This window comes from Pantherophis guttatus, chromosome 4 (assembly GCF_059756535.1).
Source record: "Pantherophis guttatus breed Tessera chromosome 4, ASM5975653v1, whole genome shotgun sequence".
In the NCBI taxonomy this organism is placed as follows: domain Eukaryota; kingdom Metazoa; phylum Chordata; class Lepidosauria; order Squamata; family Colubridae; genus Pantherophis; species Pantherophis guttatus.
The window spans coordinates 31,214,382-31,238,062 of NC_142066.1; the positions used below are offsets into that span (position 1 = coordinate 31,214,382).

At 40.3% G+C, this 23,681-nt stretch overlaps 1 protein-coding gene across 1 annotated transcript in view; it reads left to right on the top strand.

The window, feature by feature from the left end:
- Positions 1–23,681, top strand: part of ALDH16A1 (aldehyde dehydrogenase 16 family member A1) — a 49,720-nt gene that overhangs the window by 16,584 nt on the left and 9,455 nt on the right. Inside the window, exons 6-16 of the mRNA XM_034423258.3 lie at positions 794–871; positions 3,506–3,690; positions 6,492–6,644; positions 7,674–7,871; positions 9,124–9,222; positions 13,523–13,659; positions 14,454–14,559; positions 14,642–14,808; positions 16,627–16,794; positions 20,486–20,690; positions 22,411–22,596. Of these exons, the coding sequence (XP_034279149.2) occupies positions 794–871; positions 3,506–3,690; positions 6,492–6,644; positions 7,674–7,871; positions 9,124–9,222; positions 13,523–13,659; positions 14,454–14,559; positions 14,642–14,808; positions 16,627–16,794; positions 20,486–20,690; positions 22,411–22,596 (1,682 nt within the window). The remainder of the gene's footprint in view (positions 1–793; positions 872–3,505; positions 3,691–6,491; positions 6,645–7,673; positions 7,872–9,123; positions 9,223–13,522; positions 13,660–14,453; positions 14,560–14,641; positions 14,809–16,626; positions 16,795–20,485; positions 20,691–22,410; positions 22,597–23,681) is intronic.

Here is a 23,681-nt window from a genome sequence, read left to right on the forward strand (position 1 = left end):
CTGTGTGTATTGTCCAGTAGTAAACCATTTTCTTTAATTACATTTGCTTTTTGCATTGTAGTCTTTATTTTTTGTACAGCTGTCTACAGTAGCTTAATGTTTTACAATAAAAGCCCACAGCAAGGTTGATAGTAATAAAAAAATAAATAAGAACAGGCACTAGTGATAGGTTTAACTGTTAAGGCTGCAACATTTTTTGGATTATTTGAAGGATGAATATTGCATGTTGCTTCAACACCGGAGGCTTTTAAGAAGAGAGTGGACAGCCATTTGTCTACAATTCAGCCATTTGTATAGGGTCTCCTGTCTAAGCAGGGGTTGGACTAGAAGATCTCTAACATCCCTTTCCACTCTGTTATTCTGTTATTAAATGAGGTGAAAAACACTTTAGATATCAAACATAACTTTATTGTATGATATTTTTGCAAATTGAGTCTCATGACTAGTTATATGAATGTATGTAATAAATAATTGAAAACTTTTAAAAATTCAATAAAGAAGTCAGCTCCTGAAGTTCAACAAGATTTGCATTCAGTTTTGTGGTGTACTATAATGTAGGTTCAGCTAGAATCCCCACTATATTAATACACTTGCTGGCTAGGTAGGACTGTCTGGAGTTCCTCTCTAAGAAATAACACCTATAGGAAGTTTTGGTCTTGGACTGCAGGCTTCCTGTACAGATCCCAAAATAGAGAAAATTTGGCACATTTGGGGGCCCCTAAAAAGGATTGTTGTAGGTACTGAACGCAGCCATGGAAACACTCCATTTCTGATGAAACTTGTCTCTCTATAGGTGTTGTTGCTATTCTTATTCCTCGAAGTTTTCCTTTGCTGACGCTGACATGGAAGTTGTGTTCAGCCCTGGCAATGGGTATGTAAAAATGGTTCCAACTCATCCAAGCGAGTCTTGAGATCCACCCTGACATAAAAGTCACTGAATTGATCTCAGTTTACTCTATCCTGTGAGGGTAATCTGAGAGTAAAATTATGCAGAGAAAAAGAAACTTGAACTCAGTTTTTTGAAAGATGATGTGGTTAAAAATATGTGTTTTTATTCAATTAAGAAAATTTATGTGGTTGCCCAATTCACTCAGGGTGACTCCTGGTGGCTTATAGAATCCCAGTAGAAAATCTCTTAGCCTCCTGGTGACAACAATCAAACAAACCAATTGATGGGCTCCATTATCTTGGGATGTCCAGGCCCACTGGCAAAACCATGTCTTCAGGGCTTTTTAAAAGGGTATCAAGGTGAGGGCCAATCTTATCTCCACAGTGATGATGTTCCACAGGAAGGGAGCCACCACGGATAAGGCCCTTCTTCTTGGTCCCACTAAATGGACCTCCTTAAGAGAAGGAACCTGTAGCATACTTTGTCTCCCTGCTGTGCTTTTAAAGGAAATACTGTAACCTGGAGTTGAGAGTTGGTTTGATGTAGAGCCAGGGTGTCAAACTCAAGGCCCGCGGCCCACATCCGGCCTGCAGGGTGCTTAGATCTAGCCCGTGGAGCCAGTCTGGAAATAGCAAAGGATCGGCCCACAGTGCCTCTGCTAGCAAAAATGGGGCGTGATGCAGAGGTGGGTTTCAACAGATTCTGAAGTTCTGGAGAACCGGTAGCAGACATTTTGAGTAGTTCGGAGAACCGATAGTAAAAATTCTGACTGGCCCCACCCCCATCTATTCTCTGCCTTCCAAATCCCAGCTGATCGGGAGGAAATGGGGATTTTGCAGTAACCTTCCCCTGGATTGGGGGTGGAATGGAGATTTTACAGTATCCTTCCCCTGGAGTGGGGTGGGAATGGAGATTTTACAGTATCCTTCCCCTGCCATGCCCACTAAGCCATGCCACACCCACAGAACCGGTAGTAAAAAAAATTGAAACCCAATACTGGCGTCCCCCGTTCCCCCCCCCAACCGCTTTTGGCCTCCAGAGTGCCTTCCAGGCCCAAAATGGGACCTCCGGAGTGTTCCAAGAGGCCGTCCTTGACTCAGAAGGTTATATATGGGAGGAAAAACAAAATATTTTACTTTTCAGGTATAGCCTATGTCAATAATTTATAGTTCTAGCCTTCCTATGGAGTCAGTTTCTTGATCTGATCTCTCTCTCATAAGGTGATCAAGTAAGTATTAAAAAAACAAAATCACAGAAATGTATGCCTCCCTATTTTTATAAGTTTATAAAATCATGTCTGTGGAGGTGTGGTCCCGTGTCAACCCCACCATGGCCACGCCCAGCCCCCCACCCGGCCCTCCAAGGTCAAACCCAATCTTGGTGTGGCCCTCAATGAAATTGAGTTTGAAGAGGTTAAAGGCATCGGGCCAGAAACCAGAAGATTGTGAGGTCTAGTCCTGCCTCGGGCACAAAGCCAGCTGGATGACTTTACCTCAGTTACTGTTTCTCAAACCTAGAAAGAAGGCAATGATATCTGAACATATTACCAAGAAAATTGCATGGACTTCTTACATTGAATGTTGACTCACAGGCACCATCACTGACAAACTGGAGTTATAAACTCGGTACTTTGAATAGTATATGTTGTATAGATCAATAAACTCACAAGATCTTCTTTTTTATTTGTCATTTATCTATCCCCAGCTTATCATACTTAAAAATACTTTGTCTTTATATATGGCTGAGTTAGGTGTCACCCTGATAAGAACATTCCCTAAACTCCTGGGATGTTAAGCGCCAAGGACCTTTCTTCCATCTTCCCTTTCAGTTTCATTGGCCATCTACCCACGATTGAACCTTGAGATGGAGAAAAGGACTCTGGTTGCCCATTTTCCCTGCCTCAATTGTCTTTTTTCAAATTGCCCTTATTTACAAATGCTTTCTTGTCTTGATTCTGCTGACCCAGTGCCAGATGTAAGCGCGAACTAAACAAGATTCAGCTTTAACTTTTTCTGAAAACACAAGGTCCTTTTTTTGTGAGACCTTCTGGGGTAACATTTTAACAAAAAGCCTTGAGAGTTCAGGGCCTTACCAAGTCTGAATCTGGCACTGACTTCTGTCATGAAAAAAATGGAAATCATTGGCTCCCCCTTTGTCTTCTTCAGCTTCCCCCCCCCCCCACCTAATGTCCTTCAATTTTCCCAAGTGACTGGGAATAGAAGTGATTGAGCCTCAAATTTATCTTGCTAAGTGAGACATTTGTTAAATGAGTTTTGTCCCATTTTACGATCATATGACCCAGGATACTGCAACTGTCATGAATATGAGTCAGTTGCCAACTGTATTTGGATCACATGACCATGGGGATGCTGCAACAGTCGTGAATGTGAAAACTGGTCATAAGTCACTTCTTTCAGTGATGTCGTAACTTTGAACGGTCACTAAATGAATTGTTGCAAGTTGTGGCCTACCTGTCATAGGAGTTGCAGTCCAACATATTTGGAAGCCACTGCATATCAGATTGGAGAGAAGAATATAGGGAATAGATATTTCTCTAGCTTTTTACCTGCCTTTTCTCTTCCATCCCTAACTCTCCACTGCGTGCTTTGCCAACAGGAAACACGGCAATCCTGAAGCCAGCCCGGTCCACCGGTTTGGCTGCTCTGTTCTTCGCCGAGGTCTGTACCCAAGCTGGGCTCCCCCCAGGGGTCTTCAATGTCCTCACTGGCGATCAGGGGCTGGGAGAAGCCTTGGCACGTGACCCAGGCATTGACAAAGTGGCCTTTGCTGGAACTGCCAAGGTAAAGTGAGTCGCCATGGGCGAATAGGTGGCAATATAAATCTAATAAATAAATAAAATAAAGCCCCTTTGTCTCCCTCCATTCAGGCATTTAGGAAGAGGCTCAGGAGAGAAGATCAGAGTTGGGTTGTTTTTACCAGTCTTGAGGATAACATAGTTGATATATAGGTTAAGGCAGAGGTCTCCAACCTTTCTGGACCAGCAGAGGCAGGAGAGGGAAGAGGGGATGGTTTCATACAGGAGCTGCTTTCACAAATGCAGCTTCGCACGCACACGCACTAACCCACCACTTCCATAGCCCGGTTCCAAATGGGTTGCAGCCTGGGCCATGGTCTGGGGGTTGGGGGCCCCTGGGTTAAGGCTCCCAGGGTGAGTTCTAGTCCTGCTTTAGGCATGAAAGCTGCCTGAATGTCTTTGGCCCAATCACCAGGAGTCTGTGAGTTCTAGTCCTGCCTTAAGACAGGAAAGCCAAATGGATGACCTTGGGCCAGTCACTCTCTCTTAGCCCAACTCGCCTCCCAGGGTTGTTATTGTGGGGAAAATAGGAAGGAGTATTGTGGTGTTCACCACCTTGATATATTTATAAAAAATAACGTGGGATATACATGAATAAAAATGTCTGATGAGGCTGCAGTCCTGTCTGCATTTTGTAAATTGTTGCATTAAGAGCAGGATGAAGTTCTTCTGAAGTATTACATTCAAAGTCAGAGGGATCTATTCCGTCCCTCCTTTTTTTAAAAAACAACAACAACAACTGTCTCATTCAATTTAGTCAAAGAGAATTTGCATTCTTTGAAAAGAGAATTTTGCAGAAATTATCTGGCACTATAGCACTATTGTTATTATGACTATTGTTGCTCTTCCTGTTAATTTGCTTTATGAGGTATTTGATTAGGAAGACAATACAGGTAGTCTTTGACTTACGGCCACAACTGGGACCAGAATTTCCATTGCTAAGCAGGGAACAACTGAATTGTACCCAATTAAAAAAAAAAATTGGCCATAGTTTCTTAAGCAGATCACTCAGTTATTAAGTGAATCATGCTGTTATTAAGCAAATCCCTATTGATTGCTTATCGGAGACTGGAAGTCACAAATGGCAATCAGAGTAGCCTAGGCCAGGGATGCTGCAACTGTTGTAGTTGCCTAGTGCCCAATTTTCATCATGTGATCATAGAGATGCCATAACAGAGATGCCAGCACTGTTGCGTACTTTGAATGGTTGCAAAACTAATGGCTGCAGATTGAGGATTACCTGTATGCAGAAAATGTGAAAAACACGTCATAACAATGAAAAAAAAATTACACATGAAATAAAATTAAAAAGCAATTAAATTAAAAAATTGATTTATAAAGTGTTCAGGCCCAGAGCCAGGTTTTAAAGCTTTCTCAGATAGAAAAATTGTTTAGCATAAACATCATTAAGCCGCATTAACAGGAATGCAGTATTTTGACATTTATAATGGTGGTTTTCTCCAATTTGGACAGCCTCCAATTATATTATGGGCTTCAACTCCCTAAATTCTCAGAATGGCTATCTTGACAGGGAAAATCTGGGTCTTAAAGTTCATTTCCCAGAAAAGACACAGATTAGGGAAGGCTGAACAACAAAAGGTTTTGTGTAGATGCATTTTTCACTGTATAAGCTGTCATTGCTTTCCTGACTTCTTATGTTTCAGTTAAATCCACAAAAGAAGAAATAAGGGAATTTGCCCAATGGACTTTTTGCAGCGATGATGCTACTATCATTGCTAAAGAACAGTCCTATTCTTGAGAAATTGTTGGACCAATTAAATTAAAAGAAATCTTTCAACCAATTCCTCTGCTCCCAAATTTTGAGGGAAATTTTCAAAAGCTCCTTTTGTCTCAACAAGGCACCTAATGGGAAGTTCAACAATCTGTTTCTGTATGTCCAGTAGTGGTAGAATAGACTTTCTGTCCTGAGGCTTCATATTAGATGGTTTGCAACTCCCAGGCTTCCAGTTAGTTCATTGGAATTATGGGAACTGTAGTCCAACACAACTGGAAGATGTATGGTTGGAGATAGTCACAGTAAAGAACATTTTAGATCTGCCCTTCTGAGGAAATAACTTAGCCATGTTTCACTTTAGGAAGCAAGAGCTTCAAACATTTTTAGTTCTTCCCTCAACAGATAACAGGTAGCCCTCAATTTACAATAATTCATTTAATGACTTCGAAGTTACAACAGCACTAAAAAATAGTTACAACCATTTTTCACATGACTGTTGTGGCATCCCCATGATCAGTTGATCAAAATTCAGATGCTTGGCAACTGTCGTACATTTATGACGGTTGCAGTGTCCCAGGGTTATGTAATCATATTTTCTGACCTTCTGACAAGCAAAGTCAATGGGGAAGCCAAATTCATTTACAACCGAGTTACTAACTCAACAACTATAGTGATTCACTTAATAAATGTGGCAAGAAAGGACGTTAAATGGGGCAAAACTCACTTAACAAATGTCTTACTTAACAACAAAACTTTGGGCTCAATTGTGGTCATAAATCAAGGATTACCTGTATCTACTTCACTCCAGCTTTCTTCTGTTTTCCCATCACCCACTGCATTTCACTGTTCTTTGGATAATGTAGTGTCCTTTTGATAGTGTAGCGCAGGACCTTCGGTCTCCTACTTATTCCAAAATCAATGACACTTCCGTTCTCCCTTGTTCCAACTAGAGCAAGAATTTGACATGAGGAATGGGACTGTGGGCTAGTGTGGGAGGGATGGTCAGTGGCCATTTTAAATATGATGTGATGGGGAATGTATTGCTGGTACAGGTGGGCCGTTATCTGCGTCAAGCCACAGCTGGCAGTGGCAAGAAGCTTTGTCTCCAACTTGGGGAGAAGTTGCCCTTCATTGTCTTTGACTCAGCTGACTTGGATAGTGCTGTTGATGCGGTGGTGGACGCCATCTGGCTGAATCGAGGACAGGTATGCTTTTAACCAAAGGTAATATTGAATGAAGAAGAGACCTGAGGAATGGCTGTTTCTTGACATTTTTCCCTTTTTCAGTCGGCTGGTTGCTCACCCAACCACTGCAAAAGAGGGAAATACTAAATTCTTCATGTTTCTTCTTTGGCAGCCTGTTAGATTTTAACCCTATGATATAGTAAACCTTTGTCCAGAATTATCTGAAAAATTTGGCAAATGTATCTAAAACTTTGGATATGCATGTCAGCTGCCCCCTTCAGTTGCACCTATTTATTCAATTACAGTTGTGTTTATTTTTTTTGCATTTGCACTGTTTAAGATTAGATTAACAGAGTTGGAAGAGACCTTGTAGGTCATCTAGTCCAACCCCTCGCCCAAGCAGGATGTTACACCAGTTAGTCCCTAAAAATAGATAGGGACTAGACATATAGTTAAAAATTCAAGCAGGAACACAAATCGTTTTAAAATAAATTAATGGCTTCTACTTTTAAACTCAGCTTCAACGTTTTTCCAGTTAACAGAAAGAGAACACAGTAAGGGGAGAAATACTTCAAAAGGATCTTTCTGGCATTACCTCCAAGCTTGTCTCCAGAAATAGCAAGACATTAAAGTTTGCCCAAATTCAAATAGATGAAAATAGTTGTTGAAATAGCCTGCTTCCAGACATACGGCATTTTGTAGGTCATAGCTAACCTTTTGAATAGGGTCAGAAATAGTCAATTATACAAGGATTCTACATTGACAAAGCCAGGGTTTGCTTAGCTATAATTTATGGAATAAACTACAGTGTTCATCCAACACAGCATACTAAAACTAAACAAGCTCCAAATATTTCCAAAATGGGCAAAGAATCAATCTGGAAATCATATTATTTTTGTACTTGTTTATCCACATATTCTAAGTTTAAACATTTTTAATGAATCAGGCAGTGAGTTTTATTCTTACTCTGGCAGAATCTTGGCTGCAAAATCCTGCAGCCAAGGACTGAATTAATTAACCCCATGGGTGACTTTTCCTTCCTCTTCTCAGGTCCACAGTGCTGGGGCTCAACTGTTCCTTCAGGAATCCATTGCCAAAGACTTCATTCAACGCCTGAAACACCGAATGGGGCAGCTCCACTTAGGAGACTCTCTGGACAAAATCACAGATGTGGGACCATTGACCAGTGAGAAGCAGCGAAATTTCATTGAGAGCCTGGTGGAAGAAGCTCAGGCCGAAGGGGCTGAGGTAAATGGGAAGGAGTCATGCCAGACCAAAGTCATCCTAACAATAATAACATTTAATAACAGTAAGCTAAAGCTAAACAGGATCAGGCTTTAGATGGGAGAACACCTCAGGAAACCCAAGAATTGTAGGTTAGAGATGGAAGTCCCAGAAGAAGACAGTTCAGTCTTATGGCCAGATCCCTCCCCACAATGGAATTTTACATTTTAAATATTTAATTATTAAAAATATTAATTATTAAAATGAAATTATTAAAAATTATTTAATTAACATTTTTAAATATTGCAGTTGAATAGCATTAAACTTGGCTCCAGGAAAATCAGCTTTTTAAAATGTGCAATTAACCTAACTTTAGGTATTTGATAGAAAAATCCTTTCAAACATAGTTGATGGCAATGTCTTTTAAAAAAAGGGAGGGCCCATTACTGTAAATGGTATTAATTAGATAATGGAATTTATTCCAGAGCCAAACCATGTTGCTTGCAAAGATGTAAATAGAAATAAACACATTGTAAAATATGTCTGTGAAACATCTGTGCTATTTGTTAAAATTATGGCCTTGGATTTCTTTGCTACTTGTTAACTAAAAGGGAAGAAAATGTAAAACTGAAGATTTCATCTTAAAAGTATTTGTAGGAGGGAGGAAATATTTCAGTAGACATTTTTAGAAAGAGTTGGTCTTTATTTGTTTGATTCAGGAGTTGATCAAGAATAATGATTTCTCTATCAATAATGACCATCTTCTCCATCCTGGTATCTTTCAAACAAGATTGTTGGAGGATGTTTCTCTTTCTCTGCTTATCAAGGAAGGATGGGGAAGACCACTGCATCTGGAGAGTCCTGGTTTAAAAAGCTTGATGTTATTTAGATCCAGCTAGTTTTTGTCCTCCACAACCTGAATGTAATGTTTAATAGGGATCTATTTTCAAGGTTCTTTCTGTTCATGACTTTGTTTGTGTGGATTTTTTAAACCCCACCAGTTTTTAATTTCTTTGAGGTGTCCTTAGTGCTTTTTGAGCTTGGTTGTTTTCTTGCAGATGATAACATCATCAGTGCACTAGTTGGATAATGAAACGTCTGCAAAAAAACAACTAAGCTCAGAGAGCACAAGGATCCCACAGCTCAACCCTAAGCTAGAGGCATATCAAGGAAAGGGAACATTTAGGTATAGAACCCAACCCCCTGCTCTGGATAGGAATCCAGATTAGAGCTTCTGTGACTGTCAACCTAATTCAAAAGTAATTATTTTTTTTAGGTCTTCCAGGCTTGGGCATCCCTCCCATCAAATAAATTGTTTTACCCTCCAACCTTAATCACCGGCGTGTATCAGACCTCCCGTTGCGTCCAGGAAGAGGTAGGAGGAGATGAGAAAGCATTTCTGATATCTGATTTAATCACTAGAAATTAATGTTATTAATAAATGGAATAAGAGAGCCAGTTGGGTCCAGTAGTTAAGGCTGTAGGTTAGAAACCAGGAGACCGTGAATTCTAGTCCTGCCTTGGGCATAAAAGCCAGCTGGCTGACTTTGGGCCAGTCACTTTCTCTTAGCCCAGCTGACCTCACAGGGTTGTTTTTTTGTTTGTTTGTTTGTTTGTTTTTTAATTTGATTTATATGCCGCCCTTCTCCGGAGACTCAGGGCGGCTTACAATGCGTTAAGCAATAGCCTTCATTCTTTTGTATATTTTATACAAAGTCAGCTTTGTTCATGTGGGATATAAATAAAAAAGAGGGAGAAAGAAGGAAGGAAGGAAGGAAGGAAGGAAGGAAGGAAGGAAGACAGAAAGAAAGAAAGAAGGAGAAAGAAAGAAAGAAAGAAAGAAAGAAAGAAAGAAAGAAAGAAAGAAAGAAAGAAAGAAAGAAAGAGCACTGAGTTTATGCTGTTCTATCATCAAGTACCTATGTCTGGCCATATACTAGATCTCTTTTAAACTAGCTTTAAACCATCTTTCTTCCATCACCTAATATTTTCAGACATGTTACATAATTTGTTTTGATTCCCACTGGCCATGTTAAATTGGAAATTCTGAGGCATTTGATGGAAGGCACCTTAGTAGAGGAAGCCGCCATTCTGAACATAGCCTGTGACCATTTATTTATTTATTTATTTATTTATTTAAATTTGTTTCATTGAGTTTCCACAAATTAAACAATTCTTATTCACTTCTTGTGCATGATTGTGACCATTTATATATCATCACACTACAATTCACCTATACTCTGTACATTTTTACTAAATCTACTATTCTATTTTGTCTGTTTTTTCCCCATTTTTCTATTTTCGATCCAATTGTACTATTTCTCCCAAATTACGTAAAAGGATTGAGTCCGTCAATCCTTTCAATTCAAGCATCAATTTGTCCATTTCAGAGCAATCCAACACTTTTTTTAATTATTTAGTCTTCAGAGGGTGTATTTGTGCTTCTCCAACATTGCACAAAGGCCAGTCTTGCCGCAGTTGTCATGTGTAAGATGATATATGTTTTTTTTTTTCATAATTCCTTTTCATTATTCCTAAAAGAAACAATTCTGGTGTGTATTCTATCTGGGAGCCTGTTATTTCCTGCATCCAACTATGTATTTTCATCCAATATTTTTTTGTTTCGGAGCATAACCACCATGTATGAAGGAAGGTACCTTGCTTTTGTCCACATTTCTAACAGTTGGGGTTTAAATTTGGATATATTTTTGCCAATCTAGAAGGTGCCAGATATCAATGATAAAACATTTGTATTGATTCTCTTTATATTTTGCCGATCTGGTTAATTTGTAATTTTTATTCCAAATTGTTTCCCAATGCTCTAATTCAATATTGTGCCCAACACTTTTTGCCCAGGCTATCATAGCACCCTTTACTCAGTGGTGGGATTCAAGTAATTTAACAACTGGTTCTCTGCCCTAATGATTTCTTTCAACAACCAGTTTGCCAAACTGCTCAGAAAGTTAACAACTGGTTCTCCCGAAGTGATGTGAACTGGCTGAATCCCACCACTGCCTTTACTATGTCTTCAGCTCTATTGAATTCTAGTAGAGCCTGTGACAATTCAAATATGGCCAACATTCACATTCTCCTGCCTTCTCTCTTGTTTTTCTGCCTGTCTTGTCCTGTCTCTTCTCCCTGTTTGGACTTTTGGACCATAAGGTTGAAGAAAGCTGTAGTAAATAGTGGGGGTCAAAAATGGGGAATTGAAAATGCTTCAGACCTCATACAAGACCTCCTTTTCCTTAAGGCTTTCCCTTTTCTTTCAGGTTTCTGTGCCTGCCTGAGAAATGGTATGGCTATATTAAAAGTCCTATTAAGTTCAATAAATAGATGTCTTAAAGTTGCAACACTTAGGTTTGCAGGTTGAAGGCTAAAAAAAGTTCAGTGCTATGCTAGGGTTGAAGCTTGCTGATTATTACAGCTGTATAAAGCATTAGGAAGGAATGCCAATAAGTACCCTTCCTCAAAATTTTAAAGCAGCCCCCTCCTCCAAAAGATTCCATGTGCTTGTTCCTAAACTTTTCCACATACATACGTAGGCATAGCATTTTTGCTTTGCTGATAACTGATCTCTGCATCACAGGTAGACAATTGGGAAAAAGCTCTGAAATACAGGTAGTCCTCAACTTACAACAGTTCATTTTAGTGACCATTCAAAGTTACAGCAGCACTGAAGAAAGTGACTTATGACTGTTTTTCACACTTACAAGCTTTGCAGCATCCCATGGTCACATGATCAAAATTCAGATGCACAGTAACTTGTTTATATTCATATTTATGACGACTGCAGTTTCCCAGGTGATGTGATCAGCTTTTGCGACCTTCTGACAAGCAAAATCAATGGGAAATCCAGATTCACTTAACAACCACGTTACTCATTTAACAACTGCCGTGATTCACTTAACCACTGTGGCAAGAAAGGTTGTAAAATGGGACAGGAGTCATTTAACATTTGTTTTGCTTAGCAATAGAAATTTTGGGGGTCAATTGTGGTCGTAGGCTGAAGTCTACCTGTAGCCGCTCCCTGCCTTTCAGTGGGTGTGGCTGTTTTAAAGCATTAAGAGGGGATGCTTCTGCCCTGAACCTTTTTCCCCAGTCGTAGGGTTCATAAAAGTTGTTGTTGTCTTCTATCCACGACAGATGTAAGAGCCACCAAATGGTGGTGAAAAGAGACAGAGCTTGGGTTTGCTTATCAGGTCATAAAAGGTGATCACTGAACCTTGAGACACAGCAAAGGTCATAAATATGAACTAATTTCCAAGCGTCTGAATTTTGATCTTGTGACCAAGGGGGTGTTGCAATGGCCGTAACTGGAAAATGGCCAAAAGTCACTTTCTTCAGTGCCATTGTAATTTTGATCACTAAATGAACTGTTGTAAATCAAGAACTACCTGTACTTAGATGCACTACCTAATGGGAAAGTATCTTTATACAATGAAGGTGCAGTGAGTGGTGACATCAAGTAGATATAACTCTATCGCATACATGGAGAAGGGCCTTGTTCGTCCTGTGTATCGTTCCCACACCACTTTTCATGGATAAGAGATGGCCATTTTAGCTTTGTTTCTTCGTTTTGTAGCTGGGGGTATTTCTTGACTTATGACTGAACTTTTTGATGTTACACGGACCAGCATGGGGGCTACTTGTGACCTGGATTTGAAATTCCAACGGTTGCCCCCTCCACAATCATGTGACCAAACTTCAGGGGCCGAGCAAGCCTGCTGCATTTATTGCTGTTTATAGCATCCCAGGATCATGTCACTATATTTTATGGTGCTTTTGCCGAAAAACAGCAATTATCGGTACTTCAAGTTTTCAGCAAAACCATACACCATAATGAAACATTAGTTCGTTGAATGACTGCAGCATTTGTTTTTACGACTGAAGTGGTTGCAAAATTTATCACTGTCACGTCAGCTCCATTACAGTTGTAAGTCGAGGATTACCTTTATAATAAATTTGCTTCAAGTGTGCAAGTAGTCCTCGACTTATGACTACAATTGAGCCCCAAATTTCTGTTGCTAAGCAAGACACTTGATAAATGAGTTTTGCCCATTTTATGACCATTCTTGCCACCATTGTTAAGTGAATCACTGCAGTTGTTAAGTTAGTAACATGGTTGTTAAGTGAATCCAGCTTCCCCATCGACTTTGCTTGGCAGACGGTTGCAAAAGGAGTTCACATGATCCCGGGACACTGCAGCCATCATAAATATAAACCAGTTGCCAAGCGTCTGAATTTTGATCACATGACCATGGGGATGCTGCAACGGTCGTAAGTGTGAAAAACAGTCATAAATCACTTTTTTCAGTGCTGTTGTAACTTTGAAAGATCACTAAACAAAGTGTTGTAAGTGGAGACTACCCGTATACTGCATCTTTTTCTGCCTTCCCTAAATTTTCCATTCCATCAGATTTTGGTTATTGTGGCCAAGAGACTCTGAAGGCTTCAGGTTGCTCATTCTCAGTCTAAAGATTTGGAAGAAACATTGCTTTTTGTCCTACGCAAAATGTTTAAATTAAACTGTTCATATTAATCTGCTGTTTCCATCCTGTAGCAGCTTCTGCTGTTCTCAACCAAGCTCCCCTGCCTTGGAGTTTGCTTTGGTAGGAAATCGATGGGGTAATGGATTCTCATTGTTTAAAAATGATCTAAAGCATTTTCTTCTCCAGATCTTTGGACCTGTTCTGGTATGCCTGACTTTCCGGACAACCAAGGAGGCGGTGGCTTTGGGGAACAGCACACCTCATGGACTGGCTGCTAGTGTGTGGACAGAAATTCTTTCCTTGGCGCTCGAAGTGGCCCATAGGTATCCCTTTTAGTGCAGACTTGTTAAGGTGTCCTGAACTCTCTCGCCTGGATCCCTCTGGATTCTTATCGTTCAGTTCCCAATCCCAGAAATATAAACCATTGTTTTCTCCCTGTACAGGTAATCCTCGATTTACAGCAGTTCGTTTAGTGACCGTTCAAAGTTACAACAGCACTGAAAAAAGTGACCTACAACCATTTTTCACAGTTACGACCTTTGTCACATCCCTGTGATCATGTGATCATAATTCCGATGCTTGGCAACTGGTTCATACTTAGGAGCATTGCTGTGTCCCAGGATCACGTGATCCACTTTTGTGACCTTTTGACAAGCAAAGTCACTGGGGAAGCCAGATCCACTTAACAACCATGTTACTAACTTAACAACTAGTGATTCACTTTACAACCGTGGCAAGAAAGGTCGTAAAAATGGGGCAAACCCACTTAACAAATGTCTCACTTAACAACCAAGATGAGCCACTGTAGCGCAGTGGTTAGAATGCAGTACTGCTGGCTGCCTGCAATTTGGCGGTTCAAATCTTACCAAGCTCAAGGTTGACTCAGCCTTCCATCCTTCCGAGGTGGATAAAATGCTTTTGTTGGGGCCAATATGCTGACTCTATAAATCGCTTAGAGAGGGCTATGAAGCAGTATATAAGTCTAAGTGCTATTGCTATTTAGGGCTCAATTATGGTTGTAAGTCGAGGACTCCCTGTACAGAACGAGCAAAGATGTCTAATTTTTCATGTCATGCTACTTGAAATCTCACACCCTTTTTGTCTTCTGTTTTTTTAGTTTGCAGGTTGGAACAGTCTGGATCAACAGTCACAATATGTTAGATGCAGCAGCTGCCTTTGGAGGGTATAAGGAAAGTGGCCATGGACGGAACGGAGGCAAAGAGGTTAGTGAGGAAGGGCCGTAGCTGGCTGGCGGGAGGGATCCCAGCACATCTCTAAATTTCATTCTGAATTCTTTCCATCCAGGCACTTTATGAATACGTGAGACCAATCTGGGAAATTCAACCACACATCGGTAGTATGGATCTGAATTACAAAATCTTTGCTACCTCACCGAAGAGTGATCTCCCAGTGATTCCTGGGGATAAAGCTCCCTGCTCTATCGTTTCTGAGCTGAAAGGAGAAATTCCAAGGTAAGAATAAGAGTGACAGTGCCTGCTTTTCTCAGAAAATTACTTCACACACTTTGTAGCAAGAATTTAAAAAAAAAAAAAGACAGAGAATCAGACTTGATGAACTTACACAGTTACGGTACTTTGGAACAGAAATGGGGCGACTTGCCGCAGGCAATTTGCCAACTCGCCACAGCTAACTCACGCGGTGCCTAGTTCCTTTTATTTTTGTTGACCATGTTTTCATTAAAATTTATTTTATCTCTTGTATCAAAAGAAATAACTCCTATGACTACCAGGTTTTTGTAATGCTTTGACCATGAATTATTAAAGGAACTAGTCCCATGGTGAATTATCCTGTGGTGAGTTGTTACACAGTCCCCGAACCCCTTGCATTATGGGGAAATGTTAAAAGGGCGGCTAGACCTAATGAGCATATGTGCTAGTTTGGTATTTGCATGTTATTATTAGATGTATATTTTGCCAAGGTGGTATGCATAAGACTCCTTACTTCTAATTTCCAACAGCAACAACCTTGGTAGATGGGTTGGGCTGAGAGGAGAAGTACATGCCTCTGGGAGGACTAGAACTAGGGGTGAAATTCAGCAGGTTCTGACAGGTTCTGGAGAACCGGTAGCAGAAATTTTGAGTAGTTTGGAGAACCGGCAAATACCACCTCTGGCTGGCCCCAGAGTGGGGTGGGAATGGAGATTTTGCAATATCCTTCCCCCAGGAGTGGGGAGGGAATGGGGATTTTGCAGTATCCTTCCCCTGGAATGGGGAGGGAATGGGGATTTTGCAGTATCCTTCCCCTGCCACGCTCACCAAGCCACGCCCACAGAACTGGAAGTAAAAAAAATTGGATTTTACCACTGACTAGAACTCACAGTTTCCTGGCTTCTTAAACACTACAATAAAGATGTCAGGCCCCCTTTTGGCTACACTTTTATTGAGAAAAGATGACCCGTAACACTTTATCTGGAGTTGCTGAAGCTTTACAACTGGTGCAAGATTTATGGGATATGTATCCTAATTAATCTTTCAGCAAGATTGGAAATTTACAATGAGGCTTAAGAAAAAACAGGAAAGGATCTTTATTATTGAGTTTTTGTTTAAGATGGAGCCATTGCCTAGTTCTGGAGTGCAGCACATTGTTGAGTTTTTGAAAAGTGGTTAGGATCAAGGGTTCACCAGCATTTAAATCTCAGCATCTATTCTGATTCATTGGCCAACATCTAATCCTTCTTCCAAAGTTCAATGTACAGAGTTCCCTCTACTTTAGCTAAATACTAAGAACAATAATGGGGCCCAGGTCAATAAGTAAGCTTTATGAGGGAGCAGGGATGTGAACCTTGGAGTGAACAGGAATGTGAACCCTCCCTATGATCAATAAGAGAGGCCTGGTTCTCTCATGCCCAGCAACTGAGGTACATTTCAGCAAAGATATAAAGCATTTCCCTTTTCATTAAATAACCAGAATTCATAGCCATCTTTTGTATCTCAGTTTTGAGGAAATAGGTTTTTTTTTTTGTAGCCTTTGAACATGAAGAACTAAACTTAATAGAAGGACTTAGTTTAACATCCAGACATTTTGACTTACCAAACCACTTTGCAGCCTATTCTATTCTAGAGAATCTCATCCTCGGGAAGTCTCAACCTACCGGTATCTATAAAATCTATGCACCCAGAGTTTGTTGCCTTCCAGGCCTTTTCAGCTTTGTTTTGAAATGGATTCAAAAGAACAAGAGGCAAAATCTCTATTACAATTTCTCCTCCCTCCATTCCTTTTCTTTTCCTCCCTCCCTCCCTTCTTCCTCCCTCCCTTCCTTCCTTCCGCAGTATGGACCAAACCTACAAGTTGTACTATGGTGGTGCTCAGAAGAGACCAGATTCCTTGAGTTCCCGAGCCATCCTTGATCATGCAGGCAAAGCAGTGGCCCTTGTGGCAGATGGGAACGTGAAAGACATCCATAATGCAGTGGAAGCTGCTCACAAAGCAGCACCTGGGTGAGTCCAGACCTTTCATTTAGCTTACCATCTAACCCAGGGACTTGGGACTGTTCCAGGGGTGAAATCCAGCAGGTTCTGACAGGTTCTGGAGAACCGGTAGTGGAAATTTTCAGCAGTTCAGAGAACCGGTAGCGGAAATTTTGAATAGTTCTGAGAACTGGCAAATGCAACCTCTGACTGGCCCCTGAGTGGGGAGGGAATGGGGATTTTGCAGTTTCCTTCCCTTGCCATGCCCACCAAGCCATGCCCACCAAGCCATGCCCACAGAACAAATAGTAAAAAAATTTGGATTTCACCACTGGACTGTTCTCTGATTGTGAGCCACATACAAGTAGTCCTTGCTTAATGACTGGTTGCATAGTAATCATTTGAAATTACAATGGATTCCACCACCACCCTGAAAAAAAATTACTTATAATTTGGTTCCAGAATTGCAATAGCCGCGCATTCAGGGAGGGAGGGAGGGGAAGACAGAGAGAGGGAGGGAGAGGAGGGTTATCGCATGATCACATTTGGACTCCTGGCAACTGGCTTTCATTTACAGTAGTTTGCAGCATCCCACGATCACATGACCATGATTTTCAGCAGTTTTTGCCATTTTCCAGCATTTACTTCTAGTTTTCTGCAAGAAACACCCATTGGATAAAATAGATTTAATTAATGACTGCTAGGTTCACTTAATGACCATGGCATTCACTTAACCACTGCCACAAAGAAAATGGTAAAATCTGGTGCAGATACCCAGTGAGCTGCTTAACAACCACCATGATTTACAATTTTAATTCCAAAGTCAGTTACCCTTGTAAGTTGAGGACTATCTATAGAGAGAGAGAGCTGTCTATCAGCATATTCGCAGGAAGAGCCCAGCTACATTCTTCAAGAAGAGCACCCCACAATGTTCCTTGTTCTGTGTTAATTAACATTTTGTCTTGCCTTTATATTTAAATAGTTCCACAGAATTGGAAGAGATCTTCTGGGTAGTGTTTTTTGAACTTGGCAACTTTAAGATGTGTAGACTTCAATTCCCAGAATTCCTTAGCCAGCATTATTGGCTATGGAGTTCTGGGAGTTGAAGTCCACTCCCCTTAAACTTGCCACATTTGAGAAACAATGTGTAGCGCATCCAGTCCTGCTTTCTGTGTAGTGCAAGGAATCAAGTTACATCTCTCGGAAAGTCTTGAGCCCAAATGGGGGTGGGGTGGAAATTATGTCAAAGATTGTACAGTTAAACACTGGGATTTGTTACATATGCTAAATAATACCTTTGGGTAGTGTCATACAAACAGATTACATCGAATTAGAATTACTGCTGGATGTTTCGCTTGTGAATCAGTATTTGTATAAATTAATTTGGTTTATAAGAACAGTGGTCTAAAGCTTGGCCAATTGAGAAAACAAATAAGTCGATGCTAGCTGAAACTATTCAAAATAATAAAACTGCATAAAGTATTTTTACTATTTTTCTTAATACCCATCAGCAGAGGAAATTATTTATTTATTTATTTATTTATTGGTTCAATTTATATGCCGCCCTTTTCTGGAGACTCGTTAGATGCAAACTAAACCTCTAATATAGGTAGTCCTTGACTTACAACCACAAATTGAGCCAAAATTTCGGTTACTAAGCAAGACAATTGTTAAGTGAATTTTGCCCCATTTTTTACTTTTCTTGCCACAGTTGTTAAGTGAATCCCTGCAGTTGTTAAGTTAGTAACATAGGTGTTAAGCAACTCCAGCTTCCAGCTAGTGACTTTGCTTATCAGAAAGTCACAAAAGTGATCACATGACCCCGGGACACTGTAACCGTCATAAATATGAACCGGTTGCTAATCATCCAAATTTTGATTACCTGATCACAAGGATGCTGCAGTTGTCATTAGTGCAAAAATAAATTTGAATGGTCACTAAGTGAACTGTTATAAGTCGAGGACTATCTGTACATTTTCTTTCTTATGTCTCTCAGAGTGATACTTAAGTACACATTTGTGATCGTTTCCAATTTTTTTTAACCCAAATACAATTTCATCATCTAAATCTTGACAGAGTGGAAGGGATGTATGTATGTTTGGAAATGTTATTTATATATTTTGGCAAAAGTGCTGTTTTATTTCTTGCTGTCTTCACCTCATCTTGGGCAATACGCTAGATAGACTATTGGCGTGTGTGTGTGTGTGTGTGTGAGAGAGAGATTTTTCTTCCAAATATCTTCCATGCATGCCTCGATGTATCCATCCTTTAATGTAGAACCGTGAAGATGAAACTGCCTTTTGTTGAACCAAATCATTTGTTCCAGCCTACCTTTCCACAACTATCAGAGGGGGATGACATCCATAATTCACGTACATCTGGAAGGCATCCAGATTAATAATATAATATAATAACAGAGATGGAAGGGACCTTGGAGGTCTTCTAGTCCAACCCCTGCCTAGGCAGGAAACCCTTCACCACTTCAGACAAATGGTTATCCAACATCTTCTTTAAAACTTCCGGTGTTGGAGCATTCACAACTTCTGGAGGCAAGCTGTTCCACTGATTAATTGTTCTAACTGTCAGGAAATTTCTTAGATTAGAGAAGAGGGCCTGGGTTTCAAGCAAAGATCTGTTTCAGCTCTGGTGCCAGAGAATCTGCAACTGCAATGCAGTTGGATGGGAAGCTCACCACTGGGTCATTCATGACCTGATGGGTCTAAGACAACTCACTAGCATGCCATGGCTAACAAGCCACAGGACAAGAGTTACACTAATATTGAAAAATATTTTTCAATAATATTTTTATTGAAAATATGTTTTAATTTTAACATTATAAATTTTTAACATCCTTGCTTCTTGAAAATTTTATACACTATTTCTAGGTTTTAATACTTCACTTGCACACTGTCCAGAGTCCCTCTCCGAGCGACTATGGACAGTTTCAAAATTTGACAACTAAATAAATTGATACAGATCAGTGATTCCCAGACTTGGTAGCTTTAAGATGTATGAACTTCAACTCTCAGAATTCCCCAGCTAGTGGTTCCCTCTTTGCTTCTCTCTAGGTTTGCTCTTTAGCAGTAGCAAGCGTTATTTTTACTCCTGAAGTTTGTATTTAGAAAAGGCTTGATTTAGATCACACGTCCTGAGAATGATTCCTAGGGAAACAAATTGGCTGAATTGATCGGTTGATTGGTGTTCCCTTGCCTTTTTCTGCTCTTTGGGCATTCACTTAGCTGCTGTGGAAGTTGACATAAAATATGGAGACCCTGCAGATTTTACTCCACTAATCTTTGCTGACTACAGGGGGCAGTGCTCATCTCCGTTTCAAAACCATTGAGCCAGTGCTGTCCGAAGATATTTCCACAGTTGTGTGACCAGCATGACGTCACCAAGTGCTGTTACATTCCCACTAGAGTGTACCTATTTATTTACTTGCATTTGCATACTTTCAAACTGCTAGGTTGGCAGGAACTGAGGCAATCACGGGAGCTTACCCTGTCACACCATGCTCAGGTTTCAAACCTGGGCTGCCAGCTTTCCAGCTGACAAACCCAGTTTCTTAACTCCTGAGCCACCGTGCCACCCCAAAGTTGGCATTCTGGGCTAAATACCTTTTTTTTGATGCAGTAAAGTTCGTTATACATTCTCAGGAAGGGTTATTCTATGAATGATGGTGCTAGTTTTCCTTTCTAACTTTGGGTTGGTCTCATAACAGATGGGCGAAGAAAACGACACATGCCCGGGCACAGATCTTGTACTACCTGGCTGAAAATCTGGAACTCCGTCGAGCTGAGATTGCTTCACAGCTGGAATCATTAATGGGTATAGAAAAAGAGAAAGCTTTGATGGAAGTGGATATTAGTGTGCGGCGACTATTTTATTGGGCAGCTTACTCTGACAAATATGGTGGAGTTGTGCAGGTGAGAATAACAGGGCCTTTTCCTTGGATACATATGCCACACTTTGCCCTCTGTAACTGTTGATGGATGGAATATGGCTGAATGCCTGGAAGAGTTTGAGATGTGACCACACTCAGTGCCCAAGAATTAAGCTTTATGAACAGAAGGTATTGGGTTCAACCCCTGCTGTAAAAAAATAGCAAAAAATTATTTCTGCTCAAAATTCTAGAATAACTTTCTCCAACTTTGGTGCCCTTCAGATATGTGGAATTCAATCCACAGAAGCCTCAGCAATGGTGTCTTGGCTAAGGATTTCTGGGACTTGGTCCATATATTTGAAGAATGCAAAAGTGAAGGTGGTTGTGAAGGTTAATGCCAATCAGAGTTGGCCATATGATAGTAGGTAGGCGCATCAATCAATCTATGAGTTGTATAACCCAAATTATGGTTTAGAGCTCCTCCTCGAACAATTTTAATCTTTAATCAAAGTTCCTTGGGAGTGAAATTTAATTTATATGACTCTATTCCTGTAACAGAATGACCTTGCAAAAAGGGTCTCTCTATACATAGGGAATAATCAGTTAAAAGAGCCTGCAATTGAGTAATGGAGAAAGAAAGAATCTTAGAAAAGATCTATAAATAATTAGACCTTTAAAAAAGTTGGAGGGAAAATTGTACTTTCAGACTTGCAAAGTTCTGTTAATGCAGCCTCGCAATGAAGTATGATTCACTCATCCTGTCATGTTTCCTGTCTGGTCTTCTTTGGAGGTTGGCAGTTTCCCTCTTTAGGTAGGAATTCTTAAAAGTACTGAAAAATAGTGGCTCCACAAGAAGGCGCTCCTCTTGCAGAGTGGAGCAGAGTTGTATTTTCATGTGAACATCAGCAAAGAGGAGATCCTGCTGTGTATAATTGCAAATATAGAGGCCTTCCCCGAGCTAAAATGCCATAGAGGAAACTTGTGGAGGCTTCTGTGCATACCATAGCAAGGGTTAAGACTCCCCTCTATGTTCCTGGCCCTGTATGTACCAGTAATTGAAGGTATGTGGGAATATGCTTGGGAGACAAGAACTACAGACTAGGCAACCTTAGATAAGAGGCAGCTGAGCCCACAGAAGCAATGAGGGTGTGGCAAGCATCTCAGAAGGGACACCCCCTCCCCCCCCCGAGTTTCTCCTGACTGAAAAGGTGAGTGGAGAGAGAGAGATTCTCAGACGGGAAGGATTCTGTGAATGTAGCTTTACTATAAAGTTACAGCTGGTACTTTGGGCATTTTTCTTCTCTGGCCTACCTTGCAATGCTAACATTGGGGCTGCAGGGGTCTGGCAACTCTCTTTTGGATTAGGGGAACCTTCATACGGAAGTGGGGGGAAGTGTGTATGAAAATGAAAATCAAAGCACTAGCAATAGCACCTTCACAGTGCTTTATACCCTTCTCTAAGCGGTCTACAGAGTCACTATATTGCCCCCAACAATCAGGGTCCTCATTTAACTGACCTTGGAAGGATGGAAAGCTGAGTCAACCTTGAGCTGGTCAGGATCGAACTGCTGGCAGTCAGCAGAATTAGCCTGCAATACTGTATTCTAACCACCATGCCACCAAGGCTCTTCCATATAGTTATTTCAGCAGATTGATTTAAAAAGGAAATGGAGGCTGGCAATCAGAAGGGATTTTGTTAATGGGTGAAATTTTATTCTCTTTATAAACCTTAACATTTTTGCTTGTACCTTTTTCTGCTGCAGGAAACCACACTATATGGTGCCTGCATTCACTTTCGAGAACCTCTTGGTGTCATGGGAATTGCCTGTCCAGACGATCACCCACTCCTCAGTTTTGTCAGCTTATTTGCCCCAGCAATTACTCGTGGCAACTGCGTTGTGATTATTCCCAGTGAGCGATACCCTTTGCCTGCCTTAAACTTTATTCAGGTATTTTCTGAATGTTTCTTCCTGACCTAATTTGCAGATCATTTAAAAAAAAAAAAAAGGCAGATATGAACAAACATGTGAGTGACATGCACCTGTCCCCATATGTGAACCTCAACTACTCCAGGGAGTATATCATCTATTTCTCTTTTAGTATTTTTTCCCTCTGCTCATGGAATATTTATTTATTTAGCAAAAAACCCCTACATTTTGGCCACTTGGCAAGACTCTGGGGAGTTGACACTATCAGAACCTCATAAAAATGTAATGTTAAATTCATAAAAATGTGATTCAGGCAAGTTTAAGAATTCCAAAATAATCCTAGTTCAGAAGAAACTACAAAAGGCTGATTAGAAGTTTGATTTGGGAAATTTACAATCTTTTAAATAAGATTTTGAAATTAATTATAAAAATCCTTCCTGTGGATTGTAAATATATTTATTTTTGAAAATGTATAAGAAATGTTTCCATGACAAAATGCTGTCAATTAGGGAAAAAAACATAAAATGAGATTTTGAAGGTTGGACATTAGAGGGAACCCGAAAGAACTAAAGATTATAATTAAAGCAAAAGAGATCCACTAATACAGAATGGAGCAAAATACTCTTACCTTTTGAAGAATTCAAGGAGTTTTGGGAACAAAAAAAATTATTCTTAACATTGTCTGCTGTAATAAAGCTGGGTTCAGAAGATATTATAGAAAAGAAACTGGTTTTATTGGACAAAACAGAGGGGGCTAAAATTCGGCCAAAGAAGTTGCGGTTATTATTATCTTTATGGTGGTTGTTACTATAATTTGCTTTAGGAATGTCTACATTTTTTTCCCTTTTGCATCTGGAAGAAAAAGGCAGAATGTCTTCTGTGGTACCCCAAGAATGCGAAATTCCTCACTTGGGAAGAGCCTAAGTCTCTGTTTGGGAAGTTGTGTAAGAAAACAATTGTACAAATGCCTGTATCCTGTCATAGTGTTAGCAGTTATATAAATATATTTGTAATTCATTTTACAATTAATAAAGCAAGGTGTTAAGGTGGTTTAATAAAATGAAAGGAATTAAGAGGGTAGGAGTAGGGAGTCAGATATCATAGCT